The 27479-nt window shown below is 39.4% G+C and overlaps 1 protein-coding gene across 3 annotated transcripts in view; it reads right to left on the reverse strand.

Annotated features, from left to right (window-relative positions):
* Nucleotides 1-119: 119 nt before the first annotated feature.
* The window catches only part of slc1a2b (solute carrier family 1 member 2b), a 29321-nt gene continuing 1961 nt past the window's right edge, over nucleotides 120-27479 (reverse strand). The window contains exons 1-11 of one of the 3 annotated variants that reach the window (XM_005470984.4): nucleotides 16301-16597; nucleotides 13764-13903; nucleotides 11881-12033; nucleotides 11380-11630; nucleotides 9363-9510; nucleotides 8593-8719; nucleotides 8142-8375; nucleotides 7845-8039; nucleotides 6989-7123; nucleotides 6584-6848; nucleotides 120-4174 (exon numbers count right to left, since the gene is read on the reverse strand). In XM_005470984.4, the coding sequence (XP_005471041.1) occupies nucleotides 4103-4174; nucleotides 6584-6848; nucleotides 6989-7123; nucleotides 7845-8039; nucleotides 8142-8375; nucleotides 8593-8719; nucleotides 9363-9510; nucleotides 11380-11630; nucleotides 11881-12033; nucleotides 13764-13903; nucleotides 16301-16338 (1758 nt within the window). In that variant the 5' untranslated portion in view covers nucleotides 16339-16597 and the 3' untranslated portion in view covers nucleotides 120-4102. Of the gene's footprint in view, nucleotides 4175-6583; nucleotides 6849-6988; nucleotides 7124-7844; nucleotides 8040-8141; nucleotides 8376-8592; nucleotides 8720-9362; nucleotides 9511-11379; nucleotides 11631-11880; nucleotides 12034-13763; nucleotides 13904-16300; nucleotides 16598-27479 lie in introns of those variants that run through there. The other 2 variants (XM_005470986.4, XM_005470985.4) reach the window with 2 other exon arrangements.

The raw sequence follows: 27479 nt of genomic DNA on the forward strand, positions 1-27479 counted from the left end.
AGTAATACTACACTAAAACAACTAGTTAATAAAAACTAAACACAAAAAAAATACATGTATTTGTTTTTTGTGCAGAAATTGTTGTAAAAGAAAGAAAGAAAGTCTCCAAACAGCTGCAATTTAGTTATCAATCAACATTTATTAGTTATATTTGTATATGTACACCAAAGGTACAACACTTATTGATATGTAGAAACAGATTTTTATGTATACCATAAACTGAGAAAAGAATTCTTTTTTTTTTCTCAACAGTGAATTTCCCCACACATAACCTCTGCCTTTACATCAAGATAACAACAGCTTTACAAAGAGGGAAGGCCTAGAAAAGTAAAATCTGCAAAGCACATTGTAGGCAGGAGTGTAACAGGTTATCAGCTCAGTGTATGAGTTTCTTCAAAAAGACACATTTCAGTAGAAAAGCACAGGCTTGAAGATATACTGGCTCTTTGCTGTGCCTATTATTTTCCACATAGTCAGTACCATTTAGGTAAGCGATTCCAGGTGTTTGTGCGTGCATATCGTTTCTGTGCAGAAAGTAAAAAGGCAAGTCAAGTGAAGGCAGCTTACTAAGTAGTATTCCTAAAAACATCCTAGACTGATGACATGACAGAGTTCAAATGTGTCAAGATGTGATTTATGGAAATGCTAACATGGAATCTAAATGATATAGATGTCCATGTCTTCAAATGCACCAGGTAAACAAACATGTCTGACACTAAACCAGTTTTTCTTCCTTTGTAAAGACAAAATGTGTTTAGATGAGTCACCTGAGGAATGTTGCTGTATACTGTAACAGGCATTTGAATACAACTGAAGTTTGAACTTTCTCTTATATCAACTCTTAGGCTATGTTTGATTCATCACTATCCTACACACAGAGCAAATCTGACCTTTTCCCCTGTTTTTGTGTCTTATCACTAACCTTTATAATAATAATTTCCCACCCAAATAACTCGTGTTGGCCCCCTCATCAAACCAGAAACTTCCTCATGCCTATTTTTATCTCATCTCACTCTTTCTCAGTCTCTTTCTTTCTCTTCTTCATGCAATAGAATTTTTTTTTTTTTTTTTTTTTTTTGCAGGATTACTATAATTTCCGGAGAATTCTGCATTGTCACTGAACAGAACAATTATATATTTATGTATGTACAATGAAAATGAATTCACACTGCTTATATCTTCATGGATGAAACATTCAAAACACTTACATTAGATAAAAAAAAAAAAGAAGATATTTATATGCTGGAATGTGACAGTTAATTAAAACAGCTAGTTAACAGGTATTAGAGAATAAAAAAGAACAAGCAATTTATGACATATTTTCCTCTATACATTTTGTCTAATCTAATTTTACTTGTCTCATGGATGATTTTTTTTCCTCTAGAGGATTACATTTATAAATGTCACAGCAATGAAACTATATTTCTACGTACCATTTTGATACCCCCCACATTCCCCGGAAAAAAACAAAAACAAACAAAAAGCATCTGTTACCTACAATATGTACACAAAGTGCAAGGAGGCACTTCAAAATATCATGCTTTTAAGATAGTGGTGCAAAAAATAATTATCATATCATTTTAATTCATGCTTCTAAAACCGTGAGTTTGAACATAATATTGGTCCAACACACAATCCCCATCAGTGACACTGTCGGCTACTCACTGTATATGTATATATAGATATGTGTGTGTATGTGTGTGTTTGTGTGTGTGTGTGTGTCCTGAAGATCACAAGAAGTTAGAGTGTCAGTGCTGTACTCACTCATAACAATTATAAATGTACTGACCTCCCATGTGTTTGTTTGTTTACTTATTTTTGCATTTTTGTTACATGTGCATTTGGAGAAAAGTGTGAAGATGGTGCATATATACATCAGTCTAAGCAGTATGTTGAGCAGAACGCTGCACGCTCATTGTGATGTATAAAAGTAGACAAATGACAGAGTGCTGCACTAGATGTTGTGTTAAGTTTCCTACTGTTACTTTAATTGGCATTTGTTTGAATCGAACACCTTCAAGGCAAGGTCATTCAGCGCGGATGAAAAGAAACAAGAGAGGAGAGAAGAATACAGTGCTGACAAAGAAATCAAATTCACATTGACATCAGTTTCACCTCCCTCACACATGCACCCAAAAAACGATAACAGACAGCATTCCTGCTTTGTTTGTGTATTTGCCATATTTTTTTTTTAATCATTTGGTTTTAGGAGATGATTATATGTGTATTACCTGATAACTGGAACATCCTGGCATATAACTGTGCATGTCCATTCTCATATCCTGGTTTCATCAACTACCTTCCCACTTTATGGATAAACAGCTGCAGCATTTAGGGTTTGTAGAAACAGTCTTGAGCTCTGGTGGCAAAAATATATTGTTTACCTTTTTAGATCTGGCTAGAACAAGAAGCTGGCAGGTGTTCCCAGAGAGGATCTGTCTCTGTGCAAGCCAAGAATCCATCTGACAGCTGAGTGCTGCTCTACTTCCTTCTCAATTTCTTTTTAGAAACGTTTCTAGCGGTTCACCTTTTGTGCTCTGCCAGTGTTTAATAATAACTATGTCTGTGCTTTCTAGTACACTGGTTCACAGGATCACTCAGCCACTGGAATGTAGTTTGAAATAACAAACGTGTGCTTACTGTATTGTCATATATCATAGAATAACTTTCTTTCAATAAAGACTTTTGCTGTCATTTTTCATAGACAAAGCTTTTAAAGTTGTGCTCTTAAGAGGCCATTCTCGAGGAAACACTGCTCTTACAAACAAGTAAACATTTTAGGATTAAAATATGATTCCCTGTAAGAGTAAACATGACATGAGAGTAAACAAGAGTGTCTTTTGATCTCATTTATTTATTTATTTATTTTAAGTTGGAAAGATTATTGTCTTCACTCACATTCTCGCCTGTTTTGTGCTTTTTTTAAAAAAAAAAAAAAGTATTTTCATTATATTTTATTCAATATTTTATGTAGGTATGCCATTTAGATTTACGGTTAGTTTTAAAACTGATTGAAATGTCTTTTTCATTGGTATTAAACAATTACTGTTTTTGGTGAAAACTGATAATACTCTATACATTTTAATTTTAGGGCAACACTTTAGATTTTGAGGTTTTATCTCTTGCTGTGCTATAAATGGATAATTTAAGAAAATGGACGTCATGGTGACAGTTCAAAGGCCTCTGTGAGCTGATTGATTTTCTGCCTGTTTGGTCCCTTTAATTGACTTGGTCATGTTTTGACCTTAGCACTCTCTCTCTCTATCACACACACAAATTAGCTTTAAATATCACCCAATGGGTGACACAAAGAAAAAGATCCCTTTTCTACACAGTAGACAAAATAAAATAAAATAAAATAAAATAAAATAAAAACCTGATGGGTGCTTTGAGGCTCAGCATGTGTTTCCTGTTCACTATTGTTCTCCCTGACCCTTTCATCAGTTTTCTGGTCCACAGGGATACTGAGTAATATTGGGTAACTATAATTGCAGTAAGAAGCACTTCAGAGACACTTTTGTTCTTAGATGAGAGGCTGGGATGAAAACAAAAAGCAGTGGCCTTGTGCACACATTGTGATAGTACTGACAGGGATGGAAAGAAGGGGATTTCATTACAAATTGCATTGGCTGACATGAATAATGCTCCAACTCCCACTTGTCTTTGACACTATAATAACGAGTCACCTTTAAGAAACTTGTAAGATAAACTCAGTGCATCTCCGCTTCTTCACTCCTCATACAAACAGGGGACCAGAATGTATTGCTAAGAATAGCTTATCTAACCTTTGTTTTCCTCCCTTCCTTCGCCCTCCAAGCCTTGAAGTATGTTGTGCAAGTATCTGCTATACAGGACATAACTGCGCTCTAACATGTGAGGTATGCCTATGTTATCATTTCACAATTAAGTGAATTAGTATCATATATATCAGTCAGATAGACAGTTAAAATTTTAAAGGGACTAATTTAAAAAAAGAAAGAAAAGTAAGCTACATAAAAAAGAACAACTAGTAGTTCTGTTCATGTGATTTTTCATTCATTCTCGTATATCACCATACAGGAAAGCTTGTGGAGCCCAGAAGCAGGGGATCTCTGTGCTGCCATTATTCATGTTTCCATGGTTCCTCCTCAACAAGCGTGCACTCCGCAGCAGAGCCATTAGTGGCTGAGGTTACCTGTAAGAAGTTAGCAGAACATCTAAACAGTGGATCCAAGAGAAAAAGAAAACTCTGGTCAAAAGACCTTAGAATTACACCGCATTCTTTAAGCCTATAACATATCAGATCAACTACCTTTTCAGTCTTCCTTGCTATGTGATGTCTATAAACTAAAATATAGTATACAACATTCTGATTTAAATTTGACTAATTTTAGCTATAGAGCTTTGCAGGGCTGTAGTCTCCAGAACAACTAGTTAACTGACCATATAATTACTAGTTTTCTAATTGATGTTACTTTCATAAGGAGAATGTCGTTCCTGTATTATTTCCTCATTTTTAATGGCCGGAGCGAAAACTTCCTGTTAGGATCGCTTTGGATAGAGACAAGAGTAGCTTTTTAACATTTGCTCAGCAGTAGCTCTGTAATACCTGTCAAAAAGGTCAGCAGTGTGGCTACATTTTTTATTAAGGCTACATTTTTCACACCTTTGATGTTAAATGCTTGAGACTACAAATATGTCCATGTTAGAAACTGTAACTGGTATGTGTATTAATATTAATATGAATCTTTCACTTTCATCAATACAGAAGAATTATATCACAGTTGGAGAGCTGTCAAAGTTACTGGTCAGAGCATGTTGCTTGTTTGCATTTTTGTCCTGGGATCACCAGTTAATATGGTTTAAAATCATCTGGATGCACACTGGTATATGCTGGTTGGCTCCAAATCTGTTGTTTTTATTTCAGTACAAAATGAAGAGTTTGAAATAATTTAAACGGTGTTCTGTTTAATAACATTTTTGTTTATCAATAAAACATTTTGACTAATAAGGCTAGAAGGCAAAGTGCACTCAGTACAGTGTAGCTGATTTAGTTCATCTAGAAAAACATTATTCTCCCCAAGACCAGTAGATAGGATTTAGGTAGGACCAATTTCAGTTAATGGAGATTTTCTTTGGTTGACTACAGCCCTCTTTAGCACTTGAAACCTACATAGACAGAATTGATATTTTGCAATAAGGAACATTGGAACTGCAGGAAAACCACTGATGTTCATGCATGCTCGTGGTAGTCCTAACATGAGTTAGACAGTTTCTTTTAATGACCTTGGAAATGGACCACAAATTTATGAGCCAACTTAAGAGGCAGTAAAAAAAAAAAAAAGACAAATGAATACATTTTAAATACAAAATATACAAATAACACACAAAGAAAGAACACATCCAAATGAATGCATAGTTATGTTTCAGCTATTCTGCAAGCATCTACAGCGTTTCATTGGACTTGAAATGGGTTAGAAATGTAAGTGAGGCAAAGCAGAACAGAAAACAGGGGAAATGGTGTGGAAGGTACTGGAAGTAGCAAGGCTTTGTGTAACATTCATATGTAAGTGTCCATTAATAAAGCAAGTCTGAGAAAGTAGGATATAACTTTTTGCCATCGGCAGATTGCTTGTGCGGCAGGCTACCAGCGTTGCTAGGTAACACCCTTCATCCTTTAATAAATGAATAGGCTCATCAGTAGACCTTTCCCGCCCGCCTGTGTGTGTCAGAGAACAAGCATTATGAACCTACATATAAAATTATTATTCTAAAAGACTGGAATACATTCAGAGATAGGATTTAAAATGTTTTACATTACCGGAGCTCCTTCTCCCCTCTAGATTTCACAGAATATTTCTCACAGTGGCCAGAAATAGATGGTGTCAAAATGCAAAAAAAAACCCTTGTAGGGAATGAGTCACTGACAGTTTCGTAGTTGGTGTGTGGGGAATATATGAACTGCTAATTAGCTCTAGCACTTCCCTTTCTGTGTCTTAAAATCCTACAGAAAATGGGAAACATTTGGAAATGTTCCCATTTAACAGTTAAAATCTGCTGTATTCTAAGAAAAAGCAGAATACGCCACACTGGACAATAATTTGAACATAAGCAATATTTAAAATTATGTCTAAAGACATTTCTTTAAAGTGTTTATTAATACATGTATTCTGAAGTTTTGATAGAGGTGGCTGGTAAATAATTCCTCAGTGTCATAATGAGGATTATCTTGCTCTGCCTTTTGAACTGGAGCCAACCCCCAATAGGTTCCAGTAATCAGATTAGGCTAACTGTTGCGGGGGGGAAAATTTGATCCTTTTTTCATATGTAGTGATGCTGAATAATATTTTGACATAAACTATAATTATTTGTTGTTGTTTTTCAACTGCAAAGCTGCTATTCCAGAGAAATGAAAACATGCATACATCCAACTATTGTTCCATTGGTTCACTTCTGAAATAAAATAACAATCGGTGTATTTACAGTGATGTAAACAAAGATGCAATGCTTAAAACTCAAACAGAATCAAGCAAGGTGCAGGGTGAGCATGCAACACGAGAGAGGGTTATATACAGGTCTCTATGTTTGTAAGCATTAAATGTACCTTGCATTCATCTACTACAACAGAATTGTTAGCAGTGGCGCTAGCAGTTGTGGTATCGGTAGCGGTTAAGACGCACTGGTTGGAATTATTTTCGTGGTGGTTCTTCATGTCATCGTAATAAGACTGGGTCTTTGTCATCATTTCAATGTCATCCGACTTCGCCATGTGTGCATCCAGCTCATCCAGCTCTGCCTTCGACATGTGGTACACGATGCCTGCACCGTAGGAGTCACCCACCACGTTCACTGAGGTCCTGAATCGATCACTGATGAGACACAAGCATGAAAGCATGAAAGATGGCTTTGCATGCTGGTAAAAGGTTTACAAAACCCTAATACAAAAGCAAAGGCAAAATTACCTTTTACTATGTAACCACAATATAATTTTTTCTTTTATCAAACTCACAGCAGCCAGTCGACAGCAACCAGGAGACTGATATCTTGTGTTGGCAGGCCTACAGCAGTTAGGATCAGCAGCATAGTCACCAGGCCAGCACTGGGAATACTGGCGGCCCCGACACTGGCCAAGGTGGCTGTCAGACTGGGTGAAGATATGGGAAAGCGGCACTCAATCACATTCTCCAAAACCACTCGCCTAACCTCATTCTTCACACCCTGATGCACTTCTCCAAACACCAATGAACATTACATCCCCTGCATCTCACAGTTAAAAGGAGACATTCATTTTCTGCTGTGCTCAGGCTGAGGCGCACCAGAGTAGTTTCTTCACCTTTATGAACAGAGGCTCACAGAGATGGGAGAGAGATTGGATGTTTAATTTGAAGGTCCATGGATTTATATCCAATAAAAATGTCAGAGCCAAGGTCATCTATCTGCAGATCACTGGATTATAAGTGTATTTTGCAAAGATTGTTACGATGAAAACAGCGAGTGACTGGTAATTCTTGCTAAGCTTCCTACTAGCATGAGACAAGGGACTGGGGCATATGGCTGCTTCCTCTGGGTTCTTAATTTGCTGTACTCTAAATTTCTTTTCAGCTCACTACTAAATGCCACAACACTTCTGCTGAGTTTGTCTTTATTATAATGATCTAACTGTGGGAACTGCATTTATCTCAGTTTAAACAATTTAAACAGTGGGAACTGCAAGTCTTACTTTGGTGACTAAGAATAGCTTCAATGGAAGAACTGCACACAGATGCAGCCATTCTGGAGGACTCCATTTCTAAAACCCATTCTTATGTATATGTAAGCTAGGATGGGATGTTAAATATTAAGTGCAAAGCCGTGTTTTTTCTGACCTGACAGTGATAATCTGACCAGGGTCAAGGTTGACACCGTTCATCTGGGCAATGAAAATGGCAGCCACAGCCTCATACAGAGCAGTTCCATCCATGTTGATGGTGGCACCGACTGGGAGCACAAAACGAGTGACTCTTTTGTCAATACCCAAATTCTCTTCCAGACAACGGAAGGTGACAGGTAGTGTACCAGCACTGGAGAGCAAAAGCAAAACAAGTTGGATTTTAAATGTATAATAATTTGCATACATATTAAGACAGTAACCCGTTCACCGATCCATCCATTCTGATGCTAACCTGGAGGCTGTCCCCAGAGCAGTAATCCAGGCCTGGAAGATGCCCAGGAAGAAGGTGAAGGGGTTTTTCCTGGTGATAACAAAGTAAATGCTGGGGAGGAAAATTGCTCCGTGGATAATGAGGCCAATGATCACTGTCACCATGTACATGCCCAGCTGCCTAGCCACGACCTCTAGATCCTTAATGGAAATGATCTTGCCACAAATCAAACAGGCAATACCAAAGGGAGAGTACCTGATGAGAAGAAAAAGTATATGTTTAATCATTTAGCGACATAGTAATATAGTTAACCCTCATAAAATCTTCCTATTACAAGCGAGCTTTTAAAGTGTTACAGTGACTTGACAAATAACTTGGAATGAACAAAAACACATTAAATTAAGTCATTTCTGATTCAAATGACTTAAATGAGTTTTAAAATGAGTCAATGGGAATCTTGAGTGACACTAACCACATGATCATGATGACAAGTTTCATCACAATCTCATTGAGGATATTGAAGAATTCAATCATGAGCCTGGCCTTCTCTCCCATCTTGCCCATGCAGATGCCAAATGCAATAAAGAAACCAATCAGACCTGTGACAAAAAATCATAAATGTGTCACATTTTGAATACCACCAGTGCTGAAGGGTGAGATGTGTCCAGCATCAGGGAATTCTTATAAGATGATAGGGTTTCCATTTAAAAACCAATAGGCCTGTCCAGATATTTGCAACTTTCAAAACCTATTCCCAGTCATTCTAGCCTCATGACTCTAGAGTATGACAGGAATATCTGAAATATCTGAACATCTATTTTCCATGATATTAAATCAATATGGTGCCGAGGGAATTAATCTAAATGACTGTGATTATTCCCCGATTTCTTCTCTTTGCATTGTGGTTTCGATGGAAATGTCTCAACGGCAAAACATTCAGAACATTTCCATCAGGCAGCGATCTGTATTTCTGTGTATTGCACTAGTTAGCAAATGCTGTGATGGTGATGGCTAAGCTGGCTAAGATGATGAATGTGCTCAACATGTATACATGTTCTGTTACCTGCTACCGTCTTAGCATTAGCATCTTAGCTTCATCATTGTCTTCATTTTAGCATGCTGATGTTAGCGCTTAGTTCTAAGCACCATTCGTAAGCAGGGCTGTAATATTGCTTAATGTTACTAGGCCACATACTGCAGCTATATTACTATGTGTTTTCAGTTGCAGTGAGTTTTACATACCCAAAACATTCATGCCACTTTTGAACTGCAGTGACTTTTTGATGACGTACTGAGGCTCCTTTGTAATGTTAGCCACTAGGCCCTCCATAGTGGTGGCATTGACATCCTCCTCAATAACCACCTCCACCTTCTTTGTGACTGTCTGAATCTGAAAGAAATTAAGCATTAAACATAAATACTAATGAGCTAATGACATTTAAAATATTTTGCTTTAAAAATTATTGTGTGGTATTAAAGGTATTGCACTGTAGTGGTTGGAATCAGATCTCTCTAACAGACTCCAGTTTGCTCATGTAAATGTCCTCTTCACACACTAAGCAGAAGCTATGGAGTTCCACAGTGTTCCATGATAGGACCAATTCTGTTAACATTATACATGCTTCCCTTAGGCAGTAAAATGGTAAATGGCCTGTATGTATATAGCGCTTTATTTAGCGTCCCTAAGGACCCCAAAGCGCTTTACATATCCAGTCATCCACCCATTCAGGTGATGGCAAGCTACATTGTAGCCACAGCCACCCTGGGGCGCACTGACAGAGGCGAGGCTGCCGGACACTGGCGCCACCGGGCCCTCTGACCACCACCAGTAGGCAACGGGTGAAGTGTCTTGCCCAAGGACACAACGACCGAGACTGTCCAAGCCGGGGCTCGAACCGGCAACCTTCCGATTACAAGGCGAACTCCCAACTCTTGAGCCACGGTCGCCCAGTATCATCAGAAGGCATGGCAAACATTTTCACTACTATACAGATGATACTAAACTTTACCCATGAACATACACCATAACACACACCAGTTAGTTAAACTGCAGGTATGTAATGCAAGTTGCATTACCTTGACCTCCAATTCTTGGAATTGTTTTTTACCAGGCTATTCAAAGCGTATATTAAACAATTGTGTAGGACTTTCTTCAACTTGAAGCATATCTATAAAATTAGAAACATGTCTCAGAGTGATGTTGAAAAACTGTTCATTCATTTATTACTTCTAGGCTGGATTTGTTCGTTATTATTCGAATGTCCTACAAAAGCCTTTAGTTGATCCAAAATGCTGCACCAAGAGTACTGACAGGGACAAGGAAGATAGCACATATATCTTCTACACTGAGTTCTCTTCATTGGCTCTTTGTTAAATCTAGGATCAGATTTAATATCTTTCTTATAACGTACAAGGTCGCGAATAATCAGGCCGCATCTTATCTTAATGACCTTATAGTACAATAACATCTCATTACAGCAATTTGTTCTAGAATGCGGGCCTACGAGTTGTTCCTTTAGTATTTGAAAGTAGATTGAAAGGTAAAGCCTTCAGCTTTCAGGCCCCTCTTCTGTGGAATCAGCTCTAAATTTGGAAGATAGACACCCTTTCTTCTTTTAAGATTAGGCTTAAAACTTCCCATTTTGATAAAGTATATTTTTAGGGCTGGATCAGGGGACCCTGAATCCTCTAGCTCTAGGCTGCTGGGGGATTCCCACGATGTGTTTCTTCTTCAATAACCTTTTACACTCAGTATGTGTTTATACACCACTCTGCATTTAATTATTAGTAATTAATTAGTTATTAATCTCTGGCTTTCTTCCAACAGAAGGGTGCCTCTCCCTGAGCCTGATTCTGCTTCTTCCTGTTAAAGGGCAGTTTTCTCTTCCCACTGTCCCCAAAGCGCTTGCTCGAGGAGGGGTTGCTTGGATTTTCTCTGTTTTCTTTCTATTATTGTAAGGTATTTACTTCACAATATAAACACATTGGGGAAACTGTTGTTTTGATTTGGCACTATATAAATAAAATTTGCATTGTATGTGCAATTATTTTGGTTTATCAGGCATCAACTGCTGTAGTTCTCTGTGTTGTTAGCCTCTTCCAAACACTTTATCAATGTAAGCCTACACATGTCCCAATACACAAGTTTATTTTCTATGACTTTATGTAATATTCCCTAGTAAGTGATGGGATGGCATTCATGTGTTCAGATATCTCACAAAGAATTTCAAACTGTAAATAAATCCTTTTAATCCATTACCTGTTGGAAACAAGCCTGCACCAGATTCTCTGGGAAAAGGTTCCTGATCAGATCAAAGAAGGCATCCAGACTAGACACATCATCATTTTTCTCGCCCTCGCCAAGATTCTCCTTCAGTTTGGGGTTGCCAGGGTGGATGACTAACACCAGGATAACTCCCAGGATAGCAGCAATAACTGTGGTTGTCATGTAGTAGATCATAGCTCTGGTGCCCAGGCGACCGCTAGATTTGGCATCAAGACCGGCTAGACCTGCACCCAAAGCAAGCAAGATCATGTTTGCCTGTTAATTACTAGGACGTATCCAATGGAAATGTTGACTCAATGCTGCGAGACATGAAGGCTGTGCTATGCAAAGACAATTAGTAGATTATATAAGGGTATTTTCTCATTGCATTATGACTTTTTCACCAAGTCTATTTTAGTGTATTAGAGCAGCAAAAGGTGTAAATTAGGAACTTAATATTCCTAATATATTTGAGTGTGATAAATTACACTCCACCTGTGATTAAACTGGAGATAATGAGTGGCAGGATCAACATCTTCAGCATCCTCATCAGGATGTCTCCAGGAAAAGCAATCACCATGACAATATCTGGGTGGATTGGGGAAGCAACACGAAGCAGCATCCCTGCTACAGCCCCCAAGATCACACCTGAAGTGCAACAAGAAAAATAAAAAGGTGAAAAATCACAAAATATGAAATTGTGTGAGAGAAACAAAGTGAAATACAGAAACAAAGTGGCCAAGCCAACTTTATTTATAAGGCACTGACCAAAGTGCTGACTAAAGTCAGTCAGATATTACATCCAAATAAAGCATAACAAAATGCAATGATTTTAATCTTGGCTACTTGAAAATACTATCAATTCAAACTATGAAATAAATAATTCACGAATGATTTGTTCTCAAAGACATCATATTAACATCTTATTAACATCTTAGCTTCCTGCCTTATAATTTCAGTTGTTTTGTGAGAAGGCATCTGCTAGATACTTAGGGTGGACAGTGGGTTGTGAAGATAAAATGCAAACCTGCTGACAGTGAGCAAAGCTCGTGGAGGATTAAGATCAGATTTCTTTGAAGCAGAGAGGAGGAGCAGCATGTCAGACTCACTGGTGAAGCATCTGTCATCTCTGCAAACTCTTTTTTTTAAATTCTATTTTTTCAAAAGCTTCAATAAATGATGGGTAAAAAGATATGTTTCACTCTAATCTCAGGCACAAATTTTGTCTCACTGAGATACTTCGATTATTTTCACATTAACTTTTTTTGTGTGTGCAACCTTACCTTTCCTCTGATCTCCATTCTTTAATAGCCTGAATATTGTGACATTTGAAAGATCATCTATTCTCAAACAAAATCATTGTTGACCCTTAAAGCCATAATGTCTCTTCTAACCAACAACTCTTTTCCTGCCACACACTGTTCCTGCCATTAAGTAAAGCTGACCTCTGTATGCTCCCGCCCCCCCACTCCCATGCCTACCAGGCCTGCTGGTTGGCCTCTGTGTCTGTCTGTCTTAGGCCAGACAAAACTCCAACATCCTCCCGGGGCTGCACTTCCGCTGCCAATATATTGTTTCATAACACAAACTGATCACAAGGCCTCCAGCTTTTTTTTTTTAAACCTAAGTTGTCTTCAGCGCTTTAATCTATCCCCCAGTCTAGCAGCATCCTGTGGATTCTGCACACCCGATGGTTTTGGATGGCACTTGATTTCCTGTGCTTTCCCTTTGGAGCAATTGCAAGTTCCCTTTCAAGGTTTCATCTGCCAAGTGACAGATGATCAATGATCATGCTGGCTCCCTTGCTTTGTGAGCGTCCAGCCGGGTGCCATTGGATGTACACAGTACGCATGCTCACACAAGCCCACATCCATACAAGTGCAACGCAGTAAGAAACTGAATAAGTGAAACAGTTTAAAGACTCCTGTAATTATAGACTGTATGACTGGGAGAGACCACATAACAAACAAACCATCAGAAAGAACTACAGCTTAAACAAATCTAATTTAAGACCTTACATCTCTTCCTTTTTTAAAAACTTTTTTCCTTTGGAGCCTAATGAGCCTGTGGTAAGATGACAGCACTTTTCATGCATCGCCAGAGGCTGTTTGTATGTCCAGTACAGCACAGAGCTTTTGTTAGCAACAGGCGGCACAGAATTGGGAAAGTTCAGAACACTCAGTCATCTTTCTATCTGAGCACAGATGGCATCTCCTCCACACATTACAAGTAAGCCGTATAATTGAGCTAGCATAAGGCTAAACTCAGTGATAGTTAGTATCTGTGTTTAGCCCGCCTTGCTTTTTATTTTTTTAAAAAACCCATAATAACAATAATAAAAAGTAATTGAAAGAAAAAAACAGTGTGAGGGGGCTTACCAAGGACAGTGAGAGTGAGAAGAAGGTTCTTGAACATTTTGGAGCAGATTTGGGCACATTTCGACTGGGGCCTGGCCTCAATGGGCTCCAGGTGACTCTCGTGCATCCTCACCTCCACTTGTTTAGGCATACTGTTGGCACTGTGATATGAAGAAAGAACAAGTGGTTTTTATTAAAATCAATGCCATCAAGTCAGACAATGTGAAAAGTACAGTCTTGACCACAGAACATTTTTGATGTCCATGCTGTAGCGATCATGCTGCGGTCATATTCTGTCATGTGGGGCCACTGTGAGAAAGAAGGCTCTGTTGATTCCACAACAACATACAGGAGCCTTTGAAAACTGTTTATAGCTCAAATCAAAACACTGTGTGATGAAAAATGTTTAGCATTCAAGCGTTGCCAAGCTGTCACTCGAACACTGTTTGTTCATGGTTAAGAGAGCATTCCAAAAGATGCAAGCTGACTACAAGCTGCTGCTTCTGAAATCACAGTCCTTTGGGGTATCTCATCTCAGTTTACTGAAGGGCAATTGTGTAGCCCCAATTTTCTCAGAGCAGACTTTTGTTAGATTTTTGCGGAATTTGTGAAACCACTTTTTTCTGATAAGATAAAATTAATTGTGGAAAATGTTGGTAGACTTTTCAGGAATTGTGACAACGTACAGATTAAACAGAGCCTTAATTTAACAATGTTGTTGCACTGAAAAAAAAGAGTACGAGACAAAAAAAAAATCAAGAAATGCCAAACTATCAAATAATATATCTGTTTAGACTTTCTCTTTCTATCTCTCAGTTATCATTTCAATTTTCACAATCACAGGTAATGCTTTAAGAGCAGCTTTGTGTTGAATAAAACACAATTTTCCATAACATGCAGCCCAGAGTAGCTTTCTGTAGTCCCACTGAGGCGTTAATGCATTTTTTTAATGAGAAGGGAGCCAGCTGTGTCTGTCATATGACGGTTAGACATGTTTTTAAAAGACGTAAGAAAAGAGAAATTAACAGGCACTATAGTTTTATGTTAATCCCTCAGCATCAAGTTAAAGAAAAAATATACAAAATTAACTTGCTTGGCTTGATATATCGTTTGTCTGCTTATGAACTAAAAGTGACTTTGTTCCTTTTCAGTGAGCCCATTACAAATTCTGGTGTGATGGATTACCAAGAACAGCAAAAATGAAATAAAGTGACCCTGACCTTTCCCCCTGCCGTGGGGTTCACAGTCTAAAAAACATAAATGGAAGCTTCAGTGCTGAAGACTATGTTATTTGGAGATATTAATGATGATGTCAAGTATTTTTTTTTCTTTCTTTGTCAAAGCTTAAGCTTTACCAAATGCAACAGAGAGCTTGAATCAAGAGGTTGTTTTCGGAGAGGAACCTCACAGCCAGCCTTGTTATTATTATGATTTTGTAGTTTTTATGTTTTTTGAGTATGCATACAATTCCACATAAAAACACACACTTTCTAAGTTACACGCACCTCCCCCATTGTGTCTGCATTGCGGTGTTGAAAGACTATAACAAGACCACCTGGTCACCTTCCAGGCACACAGATGGATGATTCCTAGCTCCTCTTACTAATTTCAACGTGTGAAATACAGAAAATACATGCAAACAGCAGGCACGTAGCAGCCACACTGCACTCTATCTTGGTGTGATTTCATACTTTAGATAAAAACTCAAGGAATTCATAAAACCCCAGAAATTAAAAAATTACCATTACATAAAAATCCTATTCCACAGGAGTGATGAGTGCTGCTAATTGAATGTCCCCCTTTTCTCTCCCTTTCAGTATTTTTAGCACTATGAGAGGAAGCAGGCGATACTCTGCTGTAATCCTCTCATTAACACTTCTCTCACCGAGTCAGAGACAAATGAGAGAGCAGGTTTGTGTGACCCAGTGATGGATGAATGTGAAAAAAATATAGCTAAGAGTTACAGCCACTGCAGCAGCTGCATTATTTATTATCAATTTGCACCAGGAGGAAATAGCAAGGTGTTTTTGTGTTATAAAGTCATTTTGCTGGATGGAACATTCTTCTTGTTATTAACATTTTATAAGCTTCGAATTAATTACTGTGCCCTAACAGATAATTCTGAGAAGCTTTACACTTAAGTCCACAGTCAAGATGGGACTGGGCATCTTGTTTTAGAAAGTGTAAATGTTAAAAAATTACTTTTGTTTCAGTATAATCAGATTTGACTAAATGTTCAGTACAAAACCATATTTCAGACCTTCAGACCTGTACAAGCCCACACACCCACAAACAGCTTCTTCTTCTCAGTCACTAATGGGATCACGTTCTAAACCAGTTAATCTTGGCTGAGAGCTTAGTCAGATTAATTGCATTACAGGACTGTAAAGCCATAAAGAGTTACTGGAGTTCTGAATAAAACTAAAACTATAAAACTATATGTTTTTCATTATATATAAAAATAAAACTTAAAAATCAATAAGTGGCTGGAGTAAAAAAAGAGAAAAAAGTAAAAGGATTAAATATTTATGATATGAATGAAATTACATAGTACTTACTTCATTTCTGGGGGAGTTGAGGTAAGTGCTATATACATTGACCAGGATCAAATCTCCAGTCTTTGGTATTTAAGAGGGAGTCGGCACAAGAAAGTGTTAGCAGGCGTGCAAGTGCTCCATCCAAATATGTTGCCTGATGTCAGCAGATAAGATCCCAGGTACAGCCGGTGGCTAAAAACACCACTGCTCTGCTGACGGCAACCTGCTTTCAGCTGTCCACAAACTCCTCCGCAGAATCCAGAGAGGAGCGAGTCAACACAGTCCAGACGACAGACTTAGTCACAGACACAGCAACCTGAATGGCCCCATCCTGATGTCTGCTACATCCCCACCCCCCCTCCACCACCACACCCCCTACCCCTTGACTCCACTGCCACCAACACCCACGACCAGCTACTCACGAATCTTACACGTGCACACATATCATACGCACACGCACAGCCAACAAACGTAAAAGTAAATAAATAACTAAGAAGAAGAAATGGAGGGAGGAGCTAGTATCAGAGCCTATATTTCAAGTCCCTCAGGGTCCTTCACAGTCCCTGGACACTGTAATCCCCACATAGACGCATCCAAGTCCCACGGATAGTGCATGACAGGCTAGGCTACTGGAGATGAGCATGATCATGCCAGCACAATATAGTAGTGCTTTGCAAGTAACCCTTTTGTGGGAAAAGATGATTAAAGAATAACCGATTATCTATCTATCTATCTATCTATCTATCTATCTATCTATCTATCTATCTATCTATCTATCTATCTATCTATCTATCTATCTATCTATCTATCTATCTATCTATCTATAAAATTAATTTCCACCTAATCAAGTCACACACCCCTGCTTAGATATTTACATCTTCTCACTATAGTCAATAAAACTTCAAACTGAACTCCAAAGCACAATTGACCTATGTGATCCATGTGAGGATGCTGTCACGCTGATTTCCCTCTAGTCTCCCAGCAGCATGGGACTTCACATGGCATTGAGCAGTATCACATTATTCTAATTAGGGAAATGTGTTGGAAAGCTATTTCCTCTTCAAACAAATGACCAGCTACACAACAAAAGCCAGAGGAATGCCATCTCTGTCTGTAAAGGTTGTGTCATGAGAAATCACTCATCCTAAATCCCTTAACATGTCATCCTTATTCAAAGGGCTCTCCCGGGAAAAGAGTGCAGTTTCGGGATGAGAGCAAGGGGCTAGGACAGAGAAGAAGGGGTTACAAGGGCGAGTAAGAGGGACACTAGGGGAGAAAGGGGTACTGGGGTCGCACCAGCACTTCTCAGCCAAAAGAGGGGCCTGTGAGGGGAAGGCCGAGGCAGCCATCCCCGCTTTTGGCTGGTACCATGTGAAGCTCTCTGCTTCCTCTCTCTTCCTTCTGAGGGGCTTTGTTTCACACGCAAACAGTGGCAGTGGCCCCAACTCGTCCGGCCAAGTGCTGCATCCAAACTGGCAGGAGCAAGAAAAGGAGGGGGGGGATTCAGATGAGAGGGTATAGCGAGAGGGGAGTGCAGTGGGCATGTCCAGAATACCAGTTCTTTCAGGCCACTGATGTCATGCCTGTGCCCACCGTGGGAGAGCAGCGGAGGGACCAAGGCGCCCCTTTCTCTTTCCCCCCTCCACAGTCTCTTTTTCCAGGATGAATGAATCTTTCAGAAGCAGCAGCTCATTGTGTCCCATAATCGACGGCGATTATCCCAATTTTATGCAGCCTTCCCAGTGCGAGGAGGTTCCCTGAGCGCTGGCATTGAGTGCTGCTGCGATGCAGCAAGGACCACGAGGGGTTGTCCTAGCAACACTCTGTGGTTTAGAGAAGAGGATGAAGGGGAAGGAGGAAGCTCACAGCCACACACATACATAGCATACAAACACACGGCCTGCACAAACACCCTATAAAGAGAATGTATGGCTCAAAAGATTGAAAATTTATCTTTATCTCATAAAAGAAAATTAATTTTCTACAAAAAAATCATTTAAACAAACTTCATGAGGCATTTTGTGCTGCTTTATAATTTTTGAGCTACTGTGGTAAGTGTGGACATATGGTGCCATTCACAAAATATGTCTACCTATTAACTAAAAAAGTTTGCATTAGAGGCTGGTTGTGTGATTACTGGTCAAATTCAGGCTGTTATCATCCATGTGATAGCACAGAGGGAGGTGTATACAAGAATACATGTTTCCCACTGGTCTCTCGAGGGGCCCAATCCCCATTCTCTTGATTGGTGCATCACAATATGTTGTGATGTAAAGGCAACTGGAGCAGGGCCAGGCTCCGGATATATCTGCCCCCTTTGGGCCTCACAGTCACTTGCATTAGAGTGGGAAGAAATGAGCTCACACATACTGGCTGCCTAGGAGCTGTGACCACCACCAGCCCCTCAAAAGGAAGCTCTCATCAAACACTCCAGGTTGTGCTGTGCATGAGAAGTGGGAGATAATTTCCAGGACTCGAAAGAAAGAGAGGCTTTATCACACTGCATCTCTAGATTATGTATCCCTACATGGTTGGGATTAATATGTTCAGGGATAGGTATCGATAGAGATGTCCACAGAGGGAAAAGTAATCAAGCAGAAGTTCCAATAAAACAATACTGATGCAAAACTGCATGTGTTAAATATCAAATCCCAAATCAGAACTGGCACTGTGCTTTCCTTCCACAGTCAGTTTGCTATTCTCCAACAAATAAACATGATGATGTATTTTCTGCATAATATCTTTATACATTGTCTTTTTACATATTTGTGTGTCTCAGCTGTTTTTGAATGTTGTTTTCCAAAGCATGCTACACCTTTGACATTTGGATTTTAGTGTTGGTGATCCAAAATTCTCTAAATTCTGTTAATTTAAGAGAGTAGATGTACAGTCACTCAGTGGTACACTTAAAAAGTTGTCTTAAGCCAATTAAAAGTTAACCCTGCAGTGAGCTTATAGTCAGAAGAAAGACACAAAGGTAAATGTATCTGTACACTGAATAAAATATATTTATGCTGATATTTAACAAAGTCACTAATCACTGACAGGAAAGCAGGTGACATGTTCTAAAGGAAATTCTGAGGAAACTTTTCTGCATATTGAAGTTTTACTCACAGTACAGATAAGAGAAAAGCAACAGAAATTTAAAGCGTGTTGTTATCAACATAGTGCTGCAGATCTGGTGACAATAACAGGGATAGCCTTAAAAACATATGTGCATCCTGCCTTTGTAGGCCTAAGCACTGGTATTCAGTACCACGGTCAGTGACCCAGCCTCCGGTCTTAGCACAGATCTCCCAAATACTGACAGACTACCAAGTACTTACCACAGCTGACCCTGAGATTGTCACATGGTATTACAGCCCATACTGAAACTACTAGGAGATCAAAAAAGTCATACTTGTCATAATTGTACCAATTTTTTACATGAATTCACAGACTGGAGCTTGTCGGTTTTGTATCTTCCAACAGATACAGTGATGACTCTCCTCTTTAAGTAATATCCTTCCTGAGAGACAAAATTCTCAATTTCTTGTATTCAATAGCTGTAAGACAGATTTTCTCTTTTCAAATTTCCCATTTTTCTCATTATATTTTAAAATCACGGTGTATCGCCATCTTGGCAGTGCATAAAGGAGCATTCCCTAAGGTTTTCTTTTGTTTAGCACAACTCTGTGTCCATAATGAGGCAGTCATTAGAGAGAGTCTCTGAGAATCCCGAAGCTTGTGTTGGAGTCTCTATAGATCGCAAATGCGAAAAAGTCCCACTGTAATTAAGTCCTAATGACCCATTATGCAGGGTCATGGTTGTCACAGGACTGAATGAGGTGACTTCAATTCATCTGGATAATATCTGACAGGGAATTTAGTCTGATGGTATCTATTTCACCACAACCTCCTTACTGCTGGAGCTACAGGACACGTAGTGACACCCCTGGGTGTGTTGGATTATTTTTATGATTTAAAAAGGGCAAAGATCAACAGCTATTCTTAAACCACTCACATTCATAACCCAAGTCTCAGCTTTTATGACTCACATTCTTCTTAGACTCTTAACTGTGAAGATTTCAGTTATGTAGTGACCGCTTCTTCAGTACTCCCTATCCAAATCTCCAACTCTTTTCTAGGTACACAGATGAAAGTTCACAAAAAAAACAGTCACGTGAGATGCTCTCACTCTACCTCTCCAAACCTCCCAAGCAGCTGATCGGTTAAACACATTTCCCGCCTCCTATGAGTGTTCGTGTGTTCATGCTGTATATGAAGTGATGCTACAGCACTATCATTAGCAGAGGCGCATCTGTTTAACAGAACATCCCATTTTTCAACACACAGCTTTTCATGCAGTTGGTCCGATCCCCACCGGAGCTCATTAAATGAGCCAGTAAGGCAGGACAACCCCACCCCCTACTACAAACACCGCAATAATATACCCGCTACATGGCTGAGAGGCAGATGACAGGGGAGAGTGGGAGGGGTTAAATGGCAAGAATGCCACATCAAGATGGATCCATAACAATGCAATGGGGGAAGGGCGAGGGAACGGGGGGGGCGTCACTGATGGAGGTAAGGATGGAGACAAAGGAAAGGAATGGCAAGCGGATAAGAAAACAGTGAAGGTGAAGGGGAAAGTAATCACTTGAGGAGCAGCATGTCTCCACATTTACTGTAGGCGAGGGGCTTTTTTGTTATCACGTTATCTGTGGACACATGACAAGCTGACATCTGTGTTACGCAGCTGGCCCTGTGAAATTGGATTACTGCGCAAATCATGTTTCATACATCACTAGACTCACCTGACACACTCTAAAATTGAAATGAATTCAAATGACAGGATGCGCTTAAAATTGTTTTTGAATGTGGAATGCCAATGTCAACACAGAAAATGTCTGCTGGTCATGTCCCATGAATCAAAGGCTGGGTGAGGGGGGTTAAATTCCAGGTCAGGATTTGCCAATAAGAGGACAAAGGAGGATGGATGTTCTCTCACTAATTAAACAGTTCAGCCTATAGGGACTGAGCATAGCCTGAAACAGTAGCCATTACCCCGATTTGCCCACACCACCCTGCAGCGTTGACTGAAAGGGCATGCCTGCACACATACAGCTCATTACATCATCCAGCTCAGCCAAGCTACCACGTGCACATTTTGTACCTATGCTAGCATATGACTCAGTCCTGAAGACAAATATTTTGTTTAGATTTCTATATGCTATGTGAATTGGATCATTTAAATAACAAGCATGGTCTGGTTAAAATTAAAATAAAAGTCTATATTAAATTTTGCTTAAAAACAGCATGGAAATCATTTTAACCTCTAACAGTAAGATAATAATATCGCAGGTATAACTATCTTCAACAATGAAACCAGTGCCTAGTGTCTGTGCAACCAAAAGAAATGCTTGTACTTCTTGGATATGTGACATATGTTATCTGCATATAAAACTTGAAATAGATGTATGTACACATGGCAGTTACAGTGTTCTTAGCTAAATCACATTTCGACAAGGTGTGCTCATTAGTTGAAAATCTAATAATCTGCTAAGAACAGTCTGTGTGTGTCCTGAGGAAAATGCCCATCATCAGGGACGCAATATGGAAGCGTATCAGGAGAGCAGGGAAGTGTGACCGAGCTGTCAGCTGCTCACTTTCAGTGTCTCAGCGTATATCTGTTTTCCTGTTCATCGCTCTCTGTCTCTACCTAAGTTTCTCTCTTCTTTTCTTCCTCACACACATACAAGATACTGATACAGTACAGGGCATTTCCAGCAAAGGTAGATTATCTTGAGCCTTGTTTGGTCCTGGTTACATGAACTGGAGTATTTTAGGTCTTTTTTTAAATAAACAGAATTTTACAAATTTATAATTATTAAAGATAAAGAAACACTTTGCTACTGCTCTTCTTTCAGAGCCATGTCTTTGAATCTGAAAAGCAGGAACTAGCTTTTGCTTACTAGTAACACTTTTTACATGTGAAGCCACATGGAGTCCTCTGCTACTCTTTGGTTCATCGTTTTTCCTTCAAAGTCATGCACACTTTGTCAAACTATGTAAATATTTTTTCAGTCATAGGCAGCAAAGGAATGCTGTAGAGGGTGAGCACTCTCTCATAGGCTTTTTCCACAACCTAATTATAAAAGCCAGCATATAGTGACAGTCAATCATTATCACAGGCTCTGGGCAAAATCATTTTCAGCACATTTTCACTGTTATAAATCCCACATGCATAAAAAATCGTAGCCTGTGAGAAGATAGTAAACTTCCTTTGGATTTCAGGATGAGGAAACAAGGATTCCCAAAGATGTCAGTGTGAATGTACCAACAGGTCTGTGTACTCCATTGATTTCAGGGTATATGTCTAGATATATAGAAGACTGTATCGATAGATAGATAGATAGATAGATAGATAGATAGATAGATAGATAGATAGATAGATAGACCTCCTAATTAACCAGTGCATAATGTGGTGAGCCAAACGCTGCTAACAAAACCCTCTCTGTGTTCATCAGCCATTGAGGCAATCCGCTCTTGGAACACGCCAACCCTACTAGAATAATGGGCCACTTTACAGGCCTCCAAGTTAGTTCACAGAATATAGAGCTGGGAAACCGCTCGCACAGGGTTCATGGGGAGGAGGGAAAACTTAATTGTTGCCTCCATTTTTGTTTTTTCATCCCCCCCACCCCCACCCTCTCTTTCTCCTCTCTTAGTTCTGAAAAGGGGGCTGACAAACAGGCAATGAACGCAATTGTTGTGTGTTCCGCTGGACAAGTGGGTGAGGTAAACAAAACTAGACTGTAGGGTCCATCAACTGGAGCTTGTCAAGATGGGATAGGCTGAGCAGTGGGGAGCAGCACACATGCAGAGGAAGGATTGGTCAGGGAGCTGTGTAAGTAGGAGGGGTGAGGGCACTGCCAGGTTTGGGGGGGAGTTAGGTAGAAAGGGTGAGAGTAAAGGGTCCTGAGGGAATCAGGAGAGAGAGAGAGCAAAAAAAAAAGGGGGGTGTTCCGGAAGAATTGGGGGGTGGACATGGGTGCTGAGGTTACTCTTCTAAGTGTGGGTATTGTATTTAGTCCTGAAGTTCTCATGCATGTCTTGTTTCAGCTCCCTAAAATGTCCGAAAGTGATGGAGCTCACTGCGATTAAGTAGACAAGTAGCAGCTCTGCTTTGCGCTCCCACAGCTCAGGCTATTTACATACTCAAGAGGAACATTAATGCCAGTCGATCCCCCAAGGCTGAACAAAGAAGCACACAAACCTGCCTCTGAGGCCCATTACGCACTTAATTGAGGATTTGTGGAATAGTAAAAAGGGGCAAAGGAAGAGGAAGGTGGGTGAGACTGGGAGGGGTAGTGGGTGAAATGGGCAATTAGACAATTTTTTTGTCATTTTTGTGTTATTTTTATGTTTTTCCCCTCTGTGTTTCAGTAAGATTTGATTTCCAAAACATGGATTACAAGCATCAAAAATAGAAATGATAGGTAGACAAATATAAACAGTAAAAGGAACATTCAGTGGGATATGAGAGACCTTTCCTTAACCTAAAGACAGGTTAAACAAAAACGTTTGTTATTAATGTATTTTAACAGTTTAAAAGCTCTTTAGCATCTTTTTAGTTACACAGAACTGTTTTTAAAAATCTCAATCTAGATCAGATCAGATAAATCAGATTAATCGAATAGCTCTATTATTGTTCTTGAAAGTTGAGCATTTTTGCGATTGGATGCTACTTTCTGCAAAAATATAAAGACATCTGACATCAAGTTAACAAAGCTGTTGTATAAACCAAAAGTAGCTCCATCTGATAATCAGTGTGAATCTGTCACGATAAATCACTGTTCAGATGAAGTCTTTTATTTGTTTTGAGCTCTAAATCTGCTTCAATTATGTTTCTTTTGTCGCCACACAATGGGATGATTGTTCATAGTGGCATGGTCTTTGGTGCCAGGAAGCAAAAAAAGAGAAAGAAAATGAGACCCCCTCTATCCTGCCTCTTCTTCCCTTTACCAATTACTATTGGAGTAATTTCGTGACTCCCCCTGCTGACCTGAATTCCAGTGTAGCAGGTGCCAATGGGATGTGAGTGGTTTGAAGTTTTGCAAGGAGGAGGACAGTGGCAGTGATGTAGAGAGTGGGAGGGATGAGGCTGTACCAGTAAATGCTGACTCAATCCCCATGTGGACCCCCCTAGCTAGTATGGTGACCTCCAATATTAATTATGAGCAGTTATCTAATATGATGCAGAATATGGGTCAAAACAGGAATTGAAAACTGCAGATTTGCATATAATAGGCAGAGCAGATAAAGTCAGTATGTGAGGGAAACTTATCTGTATTTAGGTAACTTTCACAATGTGATGGCACTGGCAGGCTTTCAGTACACATCCTGGATAATCTAACAATAACTTCTGACCCATGTCTACCAGATGGGACCAAACCAAAAATTCAGATAGTTTAGTAATGGGCCACAGGGCCAAGAACATTGCACAGCAAAGCACTAAATTACACTAGAAGGCTAAAATGACATTTACTTACATGACATGAATTTTAATAAGCCGCTATTACAATTTTTTTTATTTCACAATAATGTAGCCATGAGGCGATGTACCAGCCTGCAAAGCACAAAAAAGTTCATAAAGCACTGTTTTCCTTTACTGTTGTTTATGAGTAGCCTATAGAGCACCTGTCCAGCACATATACAGAGGTCTTACGCTGTGATGGCAGAAATTCCAATAATACTGTACAATTCATTTTACTAAATTTAAATAAATGTAAACTTTTTCCACTGTACTGTCTTTGTATGACGAAGTTAAGGTGTCTTTGTTTACCTCTGCTGTCAGAACCCTCATAAAGGAGAATTCTAGTCCAGAAGTACAAAATATTATTCTGAGACAAAATTTACATTACATGAGATAAATAAACTGTAAACTTAAATGGCACCACGTGGGTGGTTTTGCTTCTTCCCTGGCACCTCATCAGAGATTAAAGAGGCAGTTTATATTGGTGTCTCATTGCAAAAATGAAGAAGTGCCTCATTCGTGGCCAGCAGAGATCTATCATTTTGCCGCCCAGCAGCAGTCCCGCTAGTCAATGCCTATGATTCTGTTCCTGTGCAGTCATACAGAAGTGAAGGGAGCTGGGCTCTTTGTTTGGTCATCCCATGGGAAAGGCTTAACTGTCCAGCTCTCTGAGAACCAAAACATTGGTTCTATAGGCAGAACTACAAGAGGGAGAGAAAAAAAAACAGATGATGAATCACCTTCTTCCCCATATTGGGAAGACTCACAGCTGTGATAGAGTCACAAGAAGAAGACAAATCACGATTCGGAGCCCAGAGAGAAAAGTTGGCAAACAAATACAGTAAAATTGAGTAACAAAATGAAATTGGGTGACATTACTGTAATTTGGAAGGACTGGGATAAAAGCAACAGCTAGAGAAAGAAAAGGAGGACTGCTGAATGAGTGTAAAAAGAGAGATAGAGAGATAGAGATAGACAAGCACGGGTGGTAAAGAGTGAAAAGAGGAGCTGGATGGCACTTTGGCAGCTTCTGAATGTTCCCAGGAGGATTACTCAAGCACTAGATGCCACAGACTGCCAGCGAGACCACAGAGAAGCTGGGTGAATGGAGACACACAACCACACACGCACACAGGTACACATCTCTGTGGATGTCCCCCTGCTGTGGACTGGTCTCTAGTTCACCTGTTTCCTCTCTTTCTTTTTTCTTCATCTGCAATCATTTTTCTTTCATTCTTCCGCATTTCTCTTCATGTTCACCACCTTCTTTTTCATCCCATTTTAAATCACACTTTTTCTCAGTGTCTTCAATCAAGCCTTTCCAAACAGATAAGAGAACAGGTCTGACTTGCCCAGCCCCAGACAGGTAACATGGGCCCCATCTTCTAAGTGCTTCTGGAGCTCTTTGAATTCTGCGTACATGGGCAGGATTCGCTTTTCAAAGAAAAATGTCTCTCGGTCTCAAGGAGGGGCAACAACCCTACCTTGTCCCTTGCTCACCCACTCCATCATTTATCAATTTAAAAACAAAGAGTTCTATATATTACTCTCTGTCCTCCCCAGCATTTTATCTTTCTATTACTCCCACATGTTAACTCTCTCACATTCTGCCTCACACTTCTCGCAGTGTAAAAACCTCAGTTTGTCTGGCAAAAACTAAAGTGCTTTTGGATTTCAGTGGGTGTTTTTTCACCTGTTTGTTTGTTTGTTTGTTTGTTTGTATTCATTCCACCACTTAGCTTGAATTTTCTTTGAATCAGTTCATGTCTAAATACTGCTGACTGCTTACTTGGTCCACTGTTCCCAGTCAACTGAGTACATTACACAAATCTATCTACTGGATTCCTTCTCTAATAATTCTGAAGCACAACAGATCTTTATCAAGTTTCAAAACTATTGAAACCATTATTGGTGGAATTTAATCTGCACTAAAGAGGATAGTCACTGAAGAAGATATCAGTCAATCAGCACATGGATTTTTTGACAAGGCGCCATGATTTGCCTTCAGCCAGTTTCTCCACAACAATGTGAGCATGTATGTGCATGTGAGTGTTAACCTAAACATCTGTCCTGCCCTGAGGGCAATGAATGTTGTCTTCACTAATTAAAGTAGCATCTTGACAGATGTTAAGCATAACAGCTTTGGGAAAATATACTTTTGACTTGTTTCACTTCTAGAGCAAGATCGGCCATGCTGCAGGATCTTTTGATGTGCATGTGTGTCCCTGTACTGCGTGTTTTTTGTGTGTGTGCGCGCACATGCATGACAACTGGCACCTCCTTTGTTACATCTTTTGAGCTTCCAAACTTCCAAGAGTTAAAACATATTTTAAACATATTTATTAAAATTTTACATTTTCGATAGTCACTGCAAAATTGTCTTTAAAGTTGCAATATTTGTCTTTTCAACAGTGTTACTTTGACCATTTCTATGAGCCGAAAAGCACAGAAAGAGAGAAAATTCCTTTTCGGTCTTGTAACAAAAAATCATAAACACCCTAGAAATAATTAGTTTTTGATCCTAATTAATTCCTAACAAATGAAGGAAAGGAAGATTCAAAATTGAACTGACAGATGCAGTGCCTACAAAAACTTGTTATTAATTTCTTCTGTATAAGTGGATGCTAAATATATGCATCATACAAACATTGATGTGGATGCAAATTTTCATTTATGTGAAAT

Source organism: Oreochromis niloticus, linkage group LG7 (genome assembly GCF_001858045.2).
Source record: "Oreochromis niloticus isolate F11D_XX linkage group LG7, O_niloticus_UMD_NMBU, whole genome shotgun sequence".
Lineage (NCBI taxonomy): Eukaryota > Metazoa > Chordata > Actinopteri > Cichliformes > Cichlidae > Oreochromis > Oreochromis niloticus.